Source organism: Hemibagrus wyckioides, linkage group LG02 (assembly GCF_019097595.1).
Source record: "Hemibagrus wyckioides isolate EC202008001 linkage group LG02, SWU_Hwy_1.0, whole genome shotgun sequence".
Lineage (NCBI taxonomy): Eukaryota > Metazoa > Chordata > Actinopteri > Siluriformes > Bagridae > Hemibagrus > Hemibagrus wyckioides.
Window position 1 is genome coordinate 7,212,202 of NC_080711.1, and position 17,476 is coordinate 7,229,677.

General features: G+C 43.1%; 1 protein-coding gene across 3 annotated transcripts; it reads left to right on the plus strand.

The window, feature by feature from the left end:
- Positions 1–222: 222 nt before the first annotated feature.
- Positions 223–16,425, plus strand: pold1 (polymerase (DNA directed), delta 1, catalytic subunit). 3 transcript variants are annotated; one of them, XM_058416036.1, is made up of 27 exons: positions 223–376; positions 1,480–1,668; positions 1,762–1,875; positions 2,363–2,503; positions 2,620–2,745; positions 2,832–3,000; positions 3,124–3,238; positions 4,109–4,238; positions 4,355–4,521; positions 5,391–5,495; positions 5,598–5,738; positions 5,864–5,974; positions 6,132–6,323; positions 6,428–6,516; positions 7,418–7,534; positions 7,731–7,844; positions 8,058–8,205; positions 8,283–8,378; positions 8,480–8,617; positions 9,575–9,750; positions 9,840–9,992; positions 11,169–11,271; positions 11,374–11,506; positions 13,742–13,855; positions 14,102–14,154; positions 14,290–14,387; positions 16,171–16,425. In XM_058416036.1, the coding sequence occupies exons 2-27, from the start codon at positions 1,482–1,484 to the stop codon at positions 16,256–16,258; spliced, it is 3,318 nt and encodes a 1,105-aa protein (XP_058272019.1). In that variant the 5' UTR covers positions 223–376; positions 1,480–1,481; the 3' UTR covers positions 16,259–16,425. The 3 variants fall into 3 exon arrangements, with proteins under 3 accessions (XP_058272019.1, XP_058272013.1, XP_058272028.1); XM_058416030.1 differs by having other exon boundaries at positions 297–415; XM_058416045.1 differs by lacking the exon at positions 223–376 and adding an exon at positions 625–753.
- The last annotated feature ends 1,051 nt before the right edge of the window (positions 16,426–17,476 follow it).

Consider the following 17,476-nt stretch of genomic DNA (forward strand, 5'->3'; position numbering starts at 1 on the left):
AACCCTTACAAATGTGCCTTCCTTGCCCCTTTAGCTAGCGTTAGTGTTTTATAACACTGTCACTACTCGATCCGTACTGGAAACGCTAATTGTTCCACGCATGCGCGAAATTGCATCCAACAACACGTCATATTATTAGTAGTATTATAACAACTGTAGACGCATTTCCGCACATGCGCAGGACAAATCGGGTTTCTGGGACGTATTGGGTAGTGACAAGCTCACCTATCCAACATGGCGGCTAAAACGGCGGATTCTTGAATTTCGACCAATCAGCGCGCTCTTTGGGTTTTGCGCAATTTTGCCGGGAAAACGGAAATCAGCTCAGTGGAAGTTATCAGACTCGGCGAGCCGAAGTGGCGGGAGATTCTGTCAGGTCGGTACCGGAGCATTGCGGCTCGCGCGGGATAAAGGGGTATATGCTTATACATTATTATTTTGAAACGCATTTCACGCTATTACAATGCGCTACCGACTCATATATAACTTACTTATCCTGTGTGTCTACTGCAAATTAGGTGTTACCAAGGTGTATAAGCTAGCGTGTTTTGATGTTGTTCTTTTTGTCCTACCCGTATTCCAACCGTTTCGGATCCAGCGATATGATTGGGCAGTCATATTCACTGTCTGGTATTATGATTGGTTGAGCTGCTCAGTCTCAGTGCCACAGCCAATCTCAGTGCGGGAGGCGGGATTTGTCAGAATGTGGGTAGGAGAAAGGGAACACGCTTTGCTAAGATAGCAGGCTAACCGGTTAGTTGACATTTATTTTTAGCAAATATTAAAATGCAATGAAGTGCTTTCGGTTAACGAAATTTGCCTTTGAAGCAGAAACTGCATTGTTTTATAGACGGATGCTAAAAAAGTTAATTTAAAACTTTTATATAAATGATAAGAGTGAGGTGGCTAATACCATTATGGGTAAATTTAATGAACAGGCAAAGCACGTTTATGTGATCATGGAGTTATTTTGATGTTCTGTTTGCTGAAAACTGATGGACTAAAAAGCTGTACGTATTTAGATTATGGTGATCATTCGTATCTTCATTGCTTACAAAGCCTTCATTCATGTTCATAACAAATGCCAGATGTTGTGGCTTCACTCATCACCACACAGAGCAGACTGAACTTCAGTGCTCAACTTTCTTCATCTCTGTCTGTCGAAAAAAATCATGAAATGTATTCTGTATGCGATTGTTTAGCATCTTATATAACATCTATGATCATTAACAGAGTATCAGTCCTTTCTAAACAGCCTATGTGGGCATGATGGTCACGTGACCACAAACTTTTGGCCATATACTGTAGTCCTAACTAACTTAAGTCTCCTGTTAAGGATTTTATATGTCTACAGATAAAAAGAAAACCTTTGACATTGGAGATTCCTTCCAAAGAAAATGCCTGATGAATGAATGATTCGTAATGTTTGCTGCAGCTGATTTGGCCCCTTGTTGTATTTTTTTCTCTGCACTTTCTAAGGAATGGATTTTAAGCGTCGTAATGGAGGACCATCGGTGGGCGGCGCCTCTCAGGCCAAAAAGGGCAAAATGGGCTTGGAGTGGGAGGACACCCCGTCTCACTTCGAGGAAGAGCTCGCCCTGTTCGACGAAATGGACATGGAGATGGAATCAGGGGAAGGGCAGGCGGGTCATGATGTCATCCCAGTGGGTAAGTATCATGTCGGAGGGTAGAAAGTGTGTGAGAGTGTCCGATCATGACGAGCCACTGGATTATTTTTGTGACCCTCTCTGTTCCTCTCAGGTGATTTGTTTTCAGCGGATCTGAACCCACGCTGGCGTCGTCCCGTTGCAGCACCTCTTCACCCTGATAAAGACACGCTCATCTTTCAGCAGATTGACCTGGACTATTATCTGGGTAAATTTTAAGAGTGGGAGGAGTTTGGAGAGCAGGCAGTAATAGTTAGTTAGCATCAACATCGTCATAACTGGAAGCTCTGGAGTGTTGTCTTTCTCTAGAAGTAGTTTTTTATTTATACATATTAGCAGCCCAAGGGTACTTGTGAATACTTCAGAATACACATCCTGCATCAGTCTGCTTCATGATATTATTTTGATTTTTTAGGGAATGGGATTTAAGGGGTTAACAGATTATTTGTGTCTGCCTCTCTGTCTCTGTGTCTTTCTATTACCATGTCCCTATATGTCTCTTTGTGTCTGTCTCTGTCTCTCTCTCTCTGTGTGTCTGTCTATTGCTATGTCCCTATATGTCTCTTTGTGTCTGTCTGTCTGTCTGTCTGTCTGTCTGTCTCTCTCTCTCTCACTCACTAACTATTTGAGGTAGTAATAGGGATTAGCAAATTACTGAAGTAGTGGTGTGTGTGTGTGTGTGTGTGTGTGTGTAGGCTCTGCAGTGGCCGGGATGCCAGGACAGGTCCAGGGGAAGGTTCCAGTGGTCCGTATGTTTGGAGTGACGGACAATGGGAACAGCGTGTGCTGTCATATCCATGGTTTCGCTCCCTATTTCTACGTTCCTGCGCCAGCCGGTGAGTCTCAGTCTCGGTCCATCTCACTCCAGCGTCAATCTAAGACGAGCCTCGGGCAAAGGCAGAACTATTCCATGTGTCACTATGCATCATCATTTCTTCCGTCTGTCTCTCAGGCTTCACTAATTCTCACCTGGCGGAGTTTCAGAAGGAGCTGAACTCTGCGGTGTTGAAGGACATGCGCTCCAACAAAGACAACATCTCCGTCACCGTGCTAGCGGTGGACATCACCCGCAAAGAGAGTGAGTCTCATGTTTAATCAGAGTCTTTATGTGTGTGTGGTTTATGCTTACTTACTTACTTATCTGAGCGTCTTGTCATTATGGAGATATGTACGGTTACCATGGCAAGCAACCGCATGACTTCCTGCGCATCACCATGGCGATGCCACGACTGATAGCCCCGGCCAAACGGCTCCTGGAGCAGGGGTTTAAATTTGCTCACTTCTCCATTCAGAGCTACCCTGCGTACGAGGCCAACATTGACTTCGAGATCAGGTGAGTGTGGTTATTATTATTATTATTATTATTATTATTATTATAATGTACCTATTTAGGCAGTATGATGTCATGATCAGGTGATAAAGTGTGGTCAATATTACGATATGTGTTTGGGGTCAGGTTCATGGTGGACAGTGATGTTGTGGGCTGCTGCTGGATCGAGTTGCCTAAAGGGAAGTACAAGCTGAGAGAGGAGAAGAGCACAGGAGAGACAGACTCCCGGGACCCGGGCAAGGTAATGGCTTCCTCATCTAGTGAAGTTAACACACTTTACTATCACAACATGCACTTCACTTATCTCAATCAAACCCAGCACCGTTATCTCATATTTCCCTCCCATCTGTTTCTGTCTTTTCCTGTTTCTTACTCTATTTGGATTTATCTCTGTCTCTTTCCCCCATCAATCTGTCTTTATCCATATGTGGTACTGTTTGTCTCTCTTTGTCTATTTCTGTCTGTCTCTGGGTCTCTATCTGTCTGTTTCTTTCTCTTTCTGTGTCTCTCTGTCCGTTTTTGTCTTTCTGTTTGTGTCTCTCTCTCCTCTCTCCCTCTCTCTTTCTATCTGTCTCTGTGTGATCTGTCTGTTTATTTATTTCTGTGTGTTTCTGTCTGAGTCTGTCTCCTCTTCTCTCTTTGTCCAAATTTCCACATATTTCTTTATATCTGTTTCTACTTACTTTTCTGTTGCCCTCTCTCTCTCTCTCTATCCATATTTCCCATCTGTCCCCTTATGTCCCTTTCTTTGTGTCTATTTTTGTCTCTGTGTCCTGATCTGTCTGTTTATTTCTTATTCTGTGGCTCTGTCCTTTTTTATCTTTCTGCCTGAGTCTCTCTCCTTCTCTCTCTGTCCCAATTTCTCTTTATTTTTCTTTGTATCCATCTGTTTATTTTTGTCTCTTTGTTTCTGCTTACTTTTCTGTTGCTGTCTTTGTCTTTCTTTCTCTACGTTTCCCTATCTGTCTCTCTCTCTCTGTCTTTCTCTTTGTCACCTCTTGCTGCCTCTGTGTCTCTTTCTTTCTTTCTTTCTTTCTTTCTTTCTTTCTTTCTTTCTTTCACTCACTTATGTCTCCTTCTGCTTCCTTCCCTTTCTCTCTCTGTGTCTCAGGTGTCTCTGTGTCAGTATGAGGTGGATGTTGGATGGACAGATCTGATCAGTCACCCAGCGGAAGATGACTGGCAGAGAATCGCTCCTCTCCGAGTCCTCAGCTTCGACATTGAGTGTGCAGGAAGAAAAGGTTCGACGCTGGACACTGTTTCTTCGTTAACTCTACACTGCAGCATGTGGCACTGATCTTTTGTCCCCCCCTCAGTATCAGTAGATGATTATAATAATGCCGTGGTGTGTGTTCAGGTGTGTTCCCTGAGGCGGAGGTGGACCCGGTGATTCAGATCGCATCCATGGTGCAGCGTCAGGGAGAGAAGGAGCCTTTTATCCGCACTGTATTCACCTTACAGAGCTGTGCTAGTATAGTGGGCTCTCAGATCCTCTGCTTCACCCAAGAGAAGCTGCTACTACAGGTACACTATGCACCATATATACAATAATTTCTCTATGATATTAATGAATACAGTAATACCTCGCAGATCCGCGTCTAACGATTCGCGGCTTCACTGATCCGCAAAATTTTCTTTGGAACCTAATTAATCTGTATCCGCAAATTTTTCCGCAGACCCGCGAAATCCTGCAAAGGTTTTTACGGCCAATTTCGTGGTAATTTATACATTTTCATGCTTTTTAATGTGAAATTACTAAGCGAAGTTTAGTTTATTAATTAAGTAATATAAATATAAAAGTAAAATCAACATAAATAAAAAAAATTGAACCTCGCAGAAATCACGTACGTACAGTACAACCATTATGACACGCTATTGGCTGGAAGGGTTGGAAGTAGCCAATCACAGAGCATTAACAGTTTTACCTAGCTGCTGATTGGCTGGTAGCTATGATGCTTTGTATGCGTGACGTCGCGGTTCATCTCCCAGCCCCTTGTGCTCGGTTCAACACGAGCGTATATTCCGTGTGGAAAAAGTGGAAATTTTTTTTCCTTGGTTTTTATACAGGTGATACTATACTTTATTTTATGTCAAACATTTATTTCTTTTTTAATAACGTATTAAGCTAACTTTTAAATGAAATTAAAGTGTTTTGGGAGGATGAATGGGGTCATATTTAGGGTTTAAACTCTAAAAATAAGCATTTACAGTACGGTATTAGCATTTTTGGTGACTCCACCGAACATCCGTGAAACCTTGCCGTTAGCGATGGGTCCTGGAACGTAACCTTGCAGATGTGTGAGGTATTACTGTATTATTTCTTTTTACTTGTTTGGTTGCTCAGAATATGATTTGATTGACCTTGGTGGTTTGGTAATCTTGTGTTTGTTCAGAGTTGGGCAGAGTTTGTAAGGACGGTGGATCCTGACATCATCACCGGCTACAACATCCAAAACTTTGACCTGCCGTACCTGCTCAACCGAGCCGCTGCTTTAAAGGTGGGATTGCATGTTGTGTGTATTGGTGGAGAGCCTTAAGCATTCAGGAAGCTTGCAGGGGACATGCTACATTGTGTGTGTGTGTGTGCGGTTTGTTTACAGGTGAATTATTTCCCTTATCTGGGTCGTATGAGAGGCATCAGGTCGGTCCTTAAAGATTCCAGCTTCCAGAGCAAACAGATGGGCCGCAGAGAAAACAAAACCGTCAACATGGAGGGCAGAGTGCAGTTTGACCTTCTTCAGGTGAACACACACACACACACATGTACACTTGTTACACACCAAGAGCTTGTCTCAGATTTTCGCTGAGAAACACACACACACACAGGATTTTTTACTTTTGGAAGCTGACGTGCTTTCTGATGCAGGTCCTGCTGAGGGACTATAAGCTGCGCTCTTACACACTCAACGCCGTCAGTTTCCACTTCCTGCAGGAGCAGAAAGAGGATGTCCAGCACTCCATCATCACAGATCTTCAGGTTAGATGAAGGAAGACCACAACAAACAAGAACAGAAAAGCATCTGTATGAAGCATAATTAACGCTGCCCCCCCCCCCCCTCTCTCTCTCTATATATATATATATATATATATATATATATATATATATATATATATATATATATATATATATATAGAATGGAAACGAGCAGACGAGGCGGCGTCTGGCTGTCTACTGTCTGAAAGATGCCTACTTGCCCCTGCGCTTGCTGCAGAAGTTAATGTGCGTGATTAACTACATGGAGATGGCCAGAGTGACGGGCGTGCCCCTGACCTACCTCTTGTCTCGAGGACAGCAGATTAAAGTCGTGTCTCAGTTACTACGACATGTGCGTGAAAGTACACTCTCACTCACACACTCACATACCCACATACCCCAGTCGACGGCTCAGGCAGCTGTTCAGCATTCAGCAGTGTTTGTTCCTGTTCGTAGGCCATGAAGCAGAACTTGGTGATGCCGGTGGTAAAGACTGAAGGTGGGGAGGATTATACAGGAGCTACGGTCATTGAGCCGGAGAAGGGGTGAGGATCTTGCTTATAGACTGATTCTTTTTATTGTATTAAATCTAACTTTAATTTTAGTTGGAAATTCAGGTTTGATGTAGCTTTGCTCACACGGTTATGGGAATATCTGTGTAGCTGAAAGCAGGAAACTTGCACATGGACATTTCGTAACAATACATGGATTACAAAAAAAGGTCATTGTTGGTGGTTTGCTGTTGTGTAAGTGGTGTACAGGACATTCTGCATCATGATACCTTGCCACTGATTCAAAGTGTTTCTATTTCTTTCATAACCAACTGTTTCTGTGACAAAAATGGAAAACCAATTTCCAGAAGTTTTGGGACGTCTGCTTATACATGCACATGAATGTAATATGGAGTCACCCCGCCCTTTACAGCTATAACAGCTTCAGCTCTTCTGGGAAGGCTTTCCACAAGGTGTAGGAGTGTGTTTATGGGAATTTTTTGACCATTCCTCTAGAAGCACATTTGCGAGGTCAGACACTGATGTTAAACAAGAAGGTCTGGCTCACAGTCTCCGCTCTAATTCATCCCGAAGGTATCCTATCAGATTGACTCTGTGCAGGACAGTCAAGTTCCTCCACACCAAACTCTCTCATCCATGTCTTTATGGACCTTGCTTTGTGCACTGGTGTGCAGTCATGTTGGAACAGGAAGGGGTCATCCCCAAACTGTTCCCACAAAGTTGGGAGCATGAAATTGTCCAAAATGTCTTGGTTTGCTGAAGCATTAAGAGTTCCTTTCACTGGAACTACGGGGCCAAGATCAACCCCTGAAAAACACCTGAATTCAGTGATCTTGAGGGCTGTCCCAAAACTTTGTGTGTATGTATATGTTTAATTTTTTTCCCCCACAATATTTCAAATGTATGTACTATGATGTACTGTGTGTGTGAACAGGTATTACAGTGTGCCGATTGCCACTTTGGATTTTTCTTCACTGTACCCATCTATTATGATGGCTCATAATCTGTGTTACACTTCACTGCTGCAGAAAGGCCAAGCAGAGAAACTAGGGTGAGAGATGCTGTTTGTGTTTGTGTGTGTGTGTGTGTGTGTGTGTGTGTGTGTGTGTGTGAGAGAGAATATTATTTAACCTGGTGTCACTTTGTTAATGACTTTGTATCAGCTCAGTTTATTAAAGTTGACTCTTTCATGATTTTTTTAATGTTTGTGTGTTGTATTATTAAGCTGTGTGTGTGTGTGTGTTCAGTCTCTCTTCAGATGACTTTATAAAGACTCCTACAGGAGATCTGTTTGTCAAAAGCTCTGTGAGGAAGGGGCTCCTGCCTGAGATCCTGGAGAACCTCCTGAGTGCCCGCAAGAGGTGAGAACAAATCCACAGCCATCTACATGATTCTGCTAAAAAGCAAATAAAAATGAGTTACTGTACCATGATGTCTCTTTGCTCATCCTGCCTGGTTATTGTGCAGCTGGACAGTGGTGCGTATTAATAATCATGCCATCATATGTCTTGTCATCTCAGGACTCGGATGGAGTCAGTAGCGTAAGTGTTGACCGGTTGGATTGTGTGTTTCAGGGCGAAGGCCGATCTGAAGAAGGAGACCGACCCGTTCAGGAAGCAGGTGCTGGATGGCAGGCAGCTGGCTTTAAAGATCAGCGCCAACTCTGTGTACGGTTTCACTGGTGCCCAGGTGGGCAAACTGCCCTGTTTGGAGATCTCACAGGTCCGTCTCACTCTTACCACATGACCAGGAACCTCAGAAGTTTGGACTGCTTGTAACTTACCGTATTGTGTGTGCAGAGTGTTACAGGCTTCGGCAGGCAGATGATTGAACAGACCAAGCAGCTTGTGGAATCCAAATACACTATCGCTAACGGATTTCCAGCTGATGCTAAGGTAACACACCCAGAAACGTTAGTCTTAGAGCAAAACTAGCTGTGTGTGTGAACTAAGAGTAGTGTGTGTGTGTGTGTGTGTGTGTGTGTGTGTGTGTTTAGGTCATCTATGGAGACACAGACTCCGTTATGGTGAAACTGGGAGTGAACACAGTGCAGGAGGCGATGAACATCGGAAGGGAGGCGGCCGAGTGGGTGTCCTCACACTTCGTCCCTCCGATCAAACTGGAGTTCGAGAAGGTACATGAGAAGGCAGAACCCGGGACTGTAGAGAGATGACACTGTAGATCAGGTTTCTGGGGGAAAACAAGCAGGGTGGTTAAAGAGGTGAAAGGTTGCCAAACCCTTATCCACCACCTGCAGCCTCTGAAATGGATTCTCTCATTAGTTGCAGCTTTTTCTATCAGTTTATAGTGAAAGAGGATGTGCTGAAGCTGTGAAGTTAAAGACAGAAATCATTCTGAAACTCTTATCTAGTTTTACTTCTTACAGACTCTGAAGCACTTTATATGTCCAGCTGAGAAGATCCTCTTTCTCTAGAAATGGTGTGTGATGCTGCAGTCGGAGAATCTGTTACCTGTTTTTATTATTAAAGTAATTCTCATTCCACTCACGAGTGTTTAACGCTGTTAGAGAATATCTCTTGGAATCTGGAAGTAAACCATCAGGGCCATGTTTATCTAAACATTTTGTTATAAAGAAATGTTTTTTTCCCCCCTCCCTCTCTGTGTCTCTCTCACTCTTTCTCTTTCATGTTCTCTCTCTCTCTCTCCTCTGTGTCTTTCTTTTCCCTCGATCTGGCTCCCTCTGCTGCTTTCTCTCTTTCTTTCACTGTCACTGTCTCTCCTTTCTGACTCACCCCTATTTCTGCTCTTTTTTTATATCGTTTTCTCTCTCTTTCTCTATCTCTGCTTTTTGACTTGCATCTCTCTCTCTCTGTGCTTTTTGACTTTGATCTCTCTCTGTGTGTGCTTTTTGACTTCCATCGCGCTCTCGCTCTCTTTCTCTGCTTTTTGACTGGCCTTTCTCTCTTTCTTTCTCTCTTTCTTTCTCTCTTTCTTTCTCTTTCTTTCTTTCTTTCTTTCTTTCTTTCTTTCTTTCTTTCTTTCTCTCTTTCTTTCTTTTTCTTTCTTTCTTTCTCTCTTTCTTTCTTTCTCTCTTTCTTTCTTTCTTTCTTTCTCTCTCTCTCTCCCCCAGGTGTACTATCCATATTTACTGATCAATAAGAAGAGGTACGCAGGCCTGTACTTCTCCTCCAGTTCCACGCAGCACGATAAGATGGACTGTAAAGGAATAGAGACTGTGAGGCGAGACAACTGCCCCCTAGTGGCCAACCTCATCAACACATGCCTTCAAAAAATCCTCATAGAGAGGTACATGCTGCTGTGTAAACTGCTGTGTGTTCAACAGTGCCCCGAGTTCCTCGCTTTAAACTAATCAGGAGTGTGTGTGTGTGTGATAGAGATCCTGATGGAGCTGTAGCTCATGCTAAAGAGGTGATCTCGGACCTTCTGTGTAACCGCATTGACATCAGCCAGCTGGTCATCACCAAGGAGTTGACCAGAACGGCGCAGGAGTACGCAGGCAAGCAGGCCCACGTGGAACTGGCAGAGAGGTGTGTGTTTATATGAAATGAATAATACTGTGTAATTAATACTGGCTAAACAAACTCATGTCAGCATGCAAATGTTTTGGCACTCTGCTATATTAGTGAAATGATGAATGTCTATGGTCCTCCATGTTTATTGGTAGTTAATGAAATAGTTTAGTTGTAGTGATCATGCTAGAGAATGCAGATCTGTTAGTGATAACATTTCACCCGTAACAGAGGCCAGCGGTAGGTGCTGTGCGGGTAAACCTCACTCCCCTGATCTCAAGAGGCGCACTAGTGACTGATGCTAGTGGCTGCAGTCTTTAGCCTCTTTGTTGGTGCACCCGGGTTCGAGACCCGTTAGAGCGGTTGTGAGTAGGACCCGGGGATGGTACATTGGTGCCGTGACCCGGATGGGAGAGGGGTGAGTGTAACATTAGCCAGTGGTAGGTGCTAATTAGTGGCGCATTAGTGACTGACACTAGTGGCTGCAGTGTTTAGCCTCCTTGTTAGTGCGCCCGCCTCCCATGCCAGAGCCCCGGGCTTGAGACCCGGTTGGAGCGGTTGTTAGTAGGACCCGGGGTTAATGTTACATTGGTGCCGTGACCCACATGGGAGTGAGGTCTAGTGGGGTGAGTGTAACGGAGGCCAGCGGTAGGTGCTGTGTGGGTAAACCTCACTCCGCTGATCTGAAGAGCAACCACACGAGCGACTGACACCAGTGGCTGCAGTCTTTAGCCTCCTTGTTAGTGCACCCGCCTCCCACACCGGAGACTGTGGTTCGAAAGAGTGGTTGTAAGTAGGACCACACGGGTATCAAAAGTCAGGTCTCAAAACTAGTACTTTAATTTCTAAAAATTATTTAGAAGTACAGAAATAAGTGTCCGAAGTGCCAACAACAAAAGCTGTGCCCTATTTTCTGGATATTAAAAATAATCTCTGGAAAATAGAGAGAGCAAAACCGGAATGTTTTTTTTGTTATGATTTTTTATTATTATTATTATTATTATTATTATTATTATTATTATTATTATTATTTATTATTATTTATTATTAGTATTTTATTACTTGTCTTTTATTCTTATACTGTTTTATATTATGTAAGACTTCCTTTAAAAAAAAAAGAAGTAATTTATAGCTAAAGTTGTGTTGATTTAGAACATATGCTTTAACTGTGTGTGTGTGTGTGTGTGTGTATAGGATGCGAAAGCGAGATGCAGGCAGCGCTCCTAATCTGGGAGATCGAGTCCCATATGTTATCATCAAGGCAGCTAAAGGAGTAGCAGCATACATGAAGTCAGAGGTCAGTAAAGTGTGTGTGTGTGTGTGTGTGAGAATATACTGCAGGTGATGTTAAAAACCTTTTGCCATTAGTGCTATTGATTTAAATCATGTGTGTGTTTAGGATCCTATTTATGTGCTAGAGAACAACATCCCTATCGACACAGAGTACTACCTGGAGCAGCAGCTCTCTAAACCTCTAATGCGCATCTTCGAACCGATACTCGGAGAAACCAAGGCTGAGAGTGTATTACTCAGTGAGTACGTGGTGGTCTGTCTCTGTGTGGGTCTGTCTCTGTGTGGGTCTGTCTCTGTGTGGGTCTGTCTCTGTGTGGGTCTGTCTCTGTGTGGGTCTGTCTCTGTGTGGGTCTGTCTCTGTGTGTGTGTGTGTGTGTGTGTGTCTCTGTGTCTCTGTGTTTGTCTGTCTCTGTGTGGGTCTGTCTCTGTGTGTGTGTCTCTGTGTGTGTGTGTGTGTGTGTGTCTCTGTGTCTCTGTGTGTGTCTGTCTCTGTGTGGGTCTGTCTCTGTGTGTGTGTGTGTCTCTGTGTCTCTGTGTGTGTCTGTGTCTGTGTGTGTCTGTCTCTGTGTATGTATGTGTGTGTGTTTCTGTCTCTGTGTATGTCTGTGTGTGTTTGTCTGTCTGTGTGTGTGTGTCTGTGTATGTCTGTGTGTGTTTGTCTGTCTGTGTGTGTGTGTCTGTGTATGTCTGTGTGTGTTTGTCTGTCTCTGTGTGTCTGTGTGTGTTTGTCTGTCTCTGTGTATGTCTGTGTGTGTGTGTCTGTGTGTGTGTGTGTCTTTGTCTGTGTGTGTTTGTCTGTCTCTGTGTGTGTCTGTGTGTGTTTGTCTGTCTCTGTGTGTGTCTGTGTGTGTTTGTCTGTCTCTGTGTATGTCTGTCTCTGTGTATGTCTGTGTGTTTGTCTGTGTGTTTGTCTGTCTCTGTGTATGTCTGTCTCTGTGTATGTCTGTGTGTGTTTGTCTGTGTGTTTGTCTGTCTCTGTGTATGTCTGTGTTTGTCTGTGTGTTTGTCTGTGTGTGTGTTTGTCTGTGTGTGTGTTTGTCTGTCTCTGTGTATGTCTGTCTCTGTGTATGTCTGTGTGTGTGTTTGTCTGTCTCTGTGTATGTCTGTGTGTGTTTGTCTGTCTCTGTGTATGTCTGTGTGTGTTTGTCTGTCTCTGTGTATGTCTGTGTGTGTTTGTCTGTCTCTGTGTATGTCTGTGTGTGTTTGTCTGTGTGTTTGTCTGTCTCTGTGTATGTCTGTCTCTGTGTATGTCTGTGTGTGTTTGTCTGTGTGTTTGTCTGTCTCTGTGTATGTCTGTGTTTGTCTGTGTGTTTGTCTGTGTGTGTGTTTGTCTGTCTCTGTGTATGTCTGTCTCTGTGTATGTCTCTCTGTGTATGTCTGTGTGTGTGTTTGTCTGTCTCTGTGTATGTCTGTGTGTGTGTTTGTCTGTCTCTGTGTATGTCTGTGTGTGTTTGTCTGTCTCTGTGTATGTCTGTGTGTGTTTGTCTGTCTCTGTGTATGTCTGTGTGTGTTTGTCTGTCTCTGTGTATGTCTGTGTGTGTTTGTCTGTCTCTGTGTATGTCTGTGTGTGTCTTTGTCTGTCTCTGTGTGTGTGTGTGTGTCTTTGTCTGTCTCTGTGTATGTCTGTGTGTGTCTTTGTCTGTCTCTGTGTGTGTGTGTGTGTCTTTGTCTGTCTCTGTGTATGTCTGTGTGTGTGTTTGTCTGTCTCTGTGTATGTCTGTGTGTGTTTGTCTGTCTCTGTGTATGTCTGTGTGTGTTTGTCTGTCTCTGTGTATGTCTGTGTGTGTTTGTCTGTCTCTGTGTATGTCTGTGTGTGTTTGTCTGTCTCTGTGTATGTCTGTGTGTGTCTTTGTCTGTCTCTGTGTGTGTGTGTGTGTCTTTGTCTGTCTCTGTGTGTGTGTGTGTGTCTTTGTCTGTCTCTGTGTATGTGTGTGTGTGTTTGTCTGTCTGTGTGTGTATGTGTGTTTGTCTGTCTCTGTGTGTGTGTGTCTTTGTCTGTGTGTGTTTGTCTGTCTCTGTGTATGTCTGTGTGTGTTTGTCTGTCTGTGTGTGTGTGTCTGTAATGAAAGTACTCTATACTGAACAATAAGTTTCAAGTTTCTTCAGTGACTCATTTATGTTCCAGAATATTTACATCAGATCAGAAGTCTCCAGTCAGTGTATTGTTTTAATTATTAAACCATGTCGCGAGTGTGGATTATTTTAATGAGATAAGTGTGAGTGAAGGTTCCTTGTCGGTTATTAAATCTTGATTAGCCAAAAAATGATTAGCTTTTAACTAATCTCCCAAAAAAAAGAGAAAAAGATGTATACAGAGATTAACAATAAATAATAATCTACAGTCCCACATTTTAAACAACGTAATAAAACAGAATCATGACTATCGATTCAGTCTACATGTGGAATACTACATGGATAGTTCTGAAGATCTGAAGCATGTCCTTGTGTAATGTGTGTGTGTGTGTGTGTTTCAGAGGGAGATCACACACGCTGTAAGACCGTTCTGACCTCCAGAGTGGGTGGCCTCATGGCTTTTGCACAGAAACGTAGCACATGCATTGGCTGCAAAGCGGTTCTCAAAACAGACAGTACGTGTGTGTGTGTGTGTGTGAGTGAAAGTTTGTGTCAGTGTGTGTACGATAGTGTGCAAGTGTGTGAGTTTGACAGCATGTCAGTGTGTATGTGTGATAGCGAGAGTATCCGTGTGTGTGTGAGAGCATGTAATTGTGTGTGTGTGTGTGTGACTGAGAGTGGCATGAATGACCATTAAATGTTAGAAAGTGCTGTATACTGAATCAGACTTCTGAAGCTGATGGTTTCTCCTCTTCCTGCAGCTGCTGTGTGTGATTTCTGTAAGAAGAAGGAATCTGAGCTCTATCAGAAAGAGGTGTGTAATCATCATCATCATCATCATCATCACTCATGAAGAACTGCAGAATTATCAGAAGTCAGGATTCTTTCACTGAATGTTTGGATGTGTTTAATGTTTAATATTGTGGCTCTGAATGGGTTTTGTGTTCAGATTGCTCACCTGTCATCACTGGAGGAGAAATTCTCTCGTCTGTGGACTCAGTGTCAGCGCTGCCAAGGCTCCCTGCATGAGGATGTGCTGTGTACCAGGTAGGTGTGTGTGTGTGTGCGCATACTATAACCTAGTGTGGGCAAGTACCTTATTGTCCACACATTTACAAACAAGCGCGTGGTTTATTTTCCGCACGTGATTTTTAAAGTGAACTCCACACGGGAATGTGTGTGCAGTCATGCATCCCCTTCACCATTTCTACCACTTTACACTTTAACTAGAGCGTACACGGTCAAGTCATGGCTCCAGTGGACCTGAAATACCCCTTTAAATCCACTTCTGGTCAGATCCGTCGTCATGGTTATAGTAGAACCCTTACACAAGAGTCTGTACTCGAGACTCGTCGCTAAACGTGACGTGCTTTCACATCGTCATGCTTAAAAATGTTGAGTTAGTGTATTCACGCTTGCGACATTTTGAAGCTAGTAACACTGCAGTTCACATTCCGGAAACTTCCTCTTTTGTTGGAGGGATTTGTGTAACGGTTCCATCACAAGTCTGTCATGAAACGTGACCATACTTAGATCATCGATGAGCAAAATGTAGGTGTGTTTATTAGTCATTTATGGTCACTTGTGCAATAAGATGTGAAGTTGCCTAAATCTGGGGTTCTGCTGTTCGAGGAAGAAAAATAAACACCACCTAGTAACCCATACCGAAGTGTTTTATTGATCTCAGGTTACGTTCACGACCAGAGATCATCCATTTTCAATTAAAACTTCTGGCAAAGTTTTGCAAAATATGGAGCAAGTCTGTGCAGCGACTACCAACGTAGAGCACGTGTGATCCAGGCCATAGAGCTGCTTCACGTGCAGCTTCTCCTTTATCTTGTATGATATGATGCAGATAGATATACACTATATAGCCAAAAGTTTTGGGACACCTCTCCAAATCATTGAATTCAGGTGTTGCTTTTTCAGGGCCCCTTAGTTCCAGTGAAAGGAACTCTTAATGCTTCATCATACCAAGACATTTTGGACAATTTCATGCTCCCAGCTTTGTGGGAACAGTTTGGGGATGAACCCCTTCCTGTTCCAACATGACTGCACACCAGTGCACAAAGCAAGGTCCATAAAGACATGGATGAGAGAGTTTGGTGTGGAGGAACTTCACAGAGTCCTGACCTCAACCTGATAGAACACCTTTGGGATGAATTAGAGAGGAGACTGTGAGCCCGGTCAAAACTGGGATGTCTGCCTTCACATGCACATGAATGTAATATGGAGTTGTCCCACCCTTTATAGCTATAACAGCTTCAGCTCTTCTGGGAAGGCTTTCCACAAGGTTTAGGAGTGTGTTTATGGGAATTTTTGACCATTCCTCTAGAAGCACATTTGTGAGGTCAGACACTGATGTCGGACAAGAAGGTCTGGCTCACAGTCTCCACTTTAATTCATCCCAAAGGTTGCAGTCAGGACTCTGTGCAGTCCAGTCAAGTTCCTCCACACCAAACTCACTCATCCATGTTCATTTTTGCAATACCATGGCCAACGTTTGCTTTTTTTTTCTTGTATTTCTTTTTTTGTTTTATTCAAAGTGAGGTTTTCATGTTGTGGAATTTCTGTGGAACAAGTTAGTTCCTATTATCACTTAAAGTTCCTGTTATAATACTAACGGTAAATGCTATAAATGGTTGTTTGCACATCAGCATTTTTTTTTGGCCTTTTTGTACTTTTTGACTTTTCTACTATTATCCAAACTGCTGCTTGAGGAAATGAATCAACACCTTCTGACCACACCTACATGCTTAGAAACAATGTTCATGCTGCTCTAGATTTCTCACTGAGCTCTCTCTCTCTCTCTCTCTCTCTCTCTCTCTAGTCGAGACTGTCCCATCTTCTACATGAGGAAAAAGGTTCAGAAAGACCTCGGCGATCAGGAGAAGCTCGTCTCACGGTTCGGCTGGTGAGAGGATCTCAGGAATTCCTGCCTTTTTCTCTTTATTCCGCTCACGCGACCTGGTCAGAGTGGTTTGGTTTTGTTACTCTCTATTTGTAAAGAGTCGTATTTACCTTTTTGTAAACAAACAATCCAGTAGAAAAATAAAATCGCTTTCTTTTTTTGTAAAATCCTGCATTTTTGATCTTTTCCTATTCAAACTCTCTTGCTCTTGGACATCTTAAATGGTCTTCAGCGATAAAAGATCTGAGATCCGTTTTAATTAACGCATTCAGCCAAACACAAATCAGTGCGCCAGAATAATGTGTAGCTGTACACTGATCAGGCATAACTTTATGACCAGTGAGAGGTGCCGTGAATAAGGCTGATGATCTCCTCATCATGGCACCTGTTAGTGGGTGGGATAAATTAGGCAGCAAGTGAACATTTTGTCCTCAAAGTTGATGTGTTGGAAAATGGAAAAATGGACAAGCGTAAGGATTTGAGCGAGTTTGACAAGGGCCAAATTGTGATGGCTAGACCACTGGATCAGAGCATCTCCAAAACTGCAGCTCTTGTGGGGTGTTCCCGGTCTGCAGTGGTCAGTATCTATCAAAAGTATCCTTGAAGTCCTGAAAGTATTCTTTAAGAATCCACCTCACAACTTACAGGACTTAAAGGATCTGCTGCTAACATCTTGGTGCCAGATCCCACAGCACACCTTCAGGGATCTAGTGGAGTCCATGCCTCAACGGGTCAGGGCTGTTTTGGCAGCAAAAGGAGGACCAACACAATATTAGGCAGGTGGTCATAATGTTATGCCTGAATGGTGTATGTACAGCTACTGGGAATACACTCACAAAGTTAAAACCAGTTACATGTTTAGAATTTAAAGTCATTTCTTTTGAAAACCACCAATTCTGTATTAAATAATTAATCAAATACAATCTTGTCAATGGGGACAGTACAGGAATGACACAAAACTGGCAAAGAAGCATCTACACCTTCTCTTTTTTTTTTTTTTGTTTGTTTTTTCCCCTAAGAAAATGCTGGGGTATTTCCAGTTCTAAAAACACCTGCCCCAACTGTCAGGGCAAACCAGTGCTGAGTTCTGCATTTTCATATCAAAACATGACTGGCTTGTATACTTTATAATGCGTTTGATTATCACATGTTAAGACAGATTTCGTAATGAACTAAGCCGACGCAGGCCTGCGGTTACTCCAGTTTCTATCAGCCTGAGAAACAT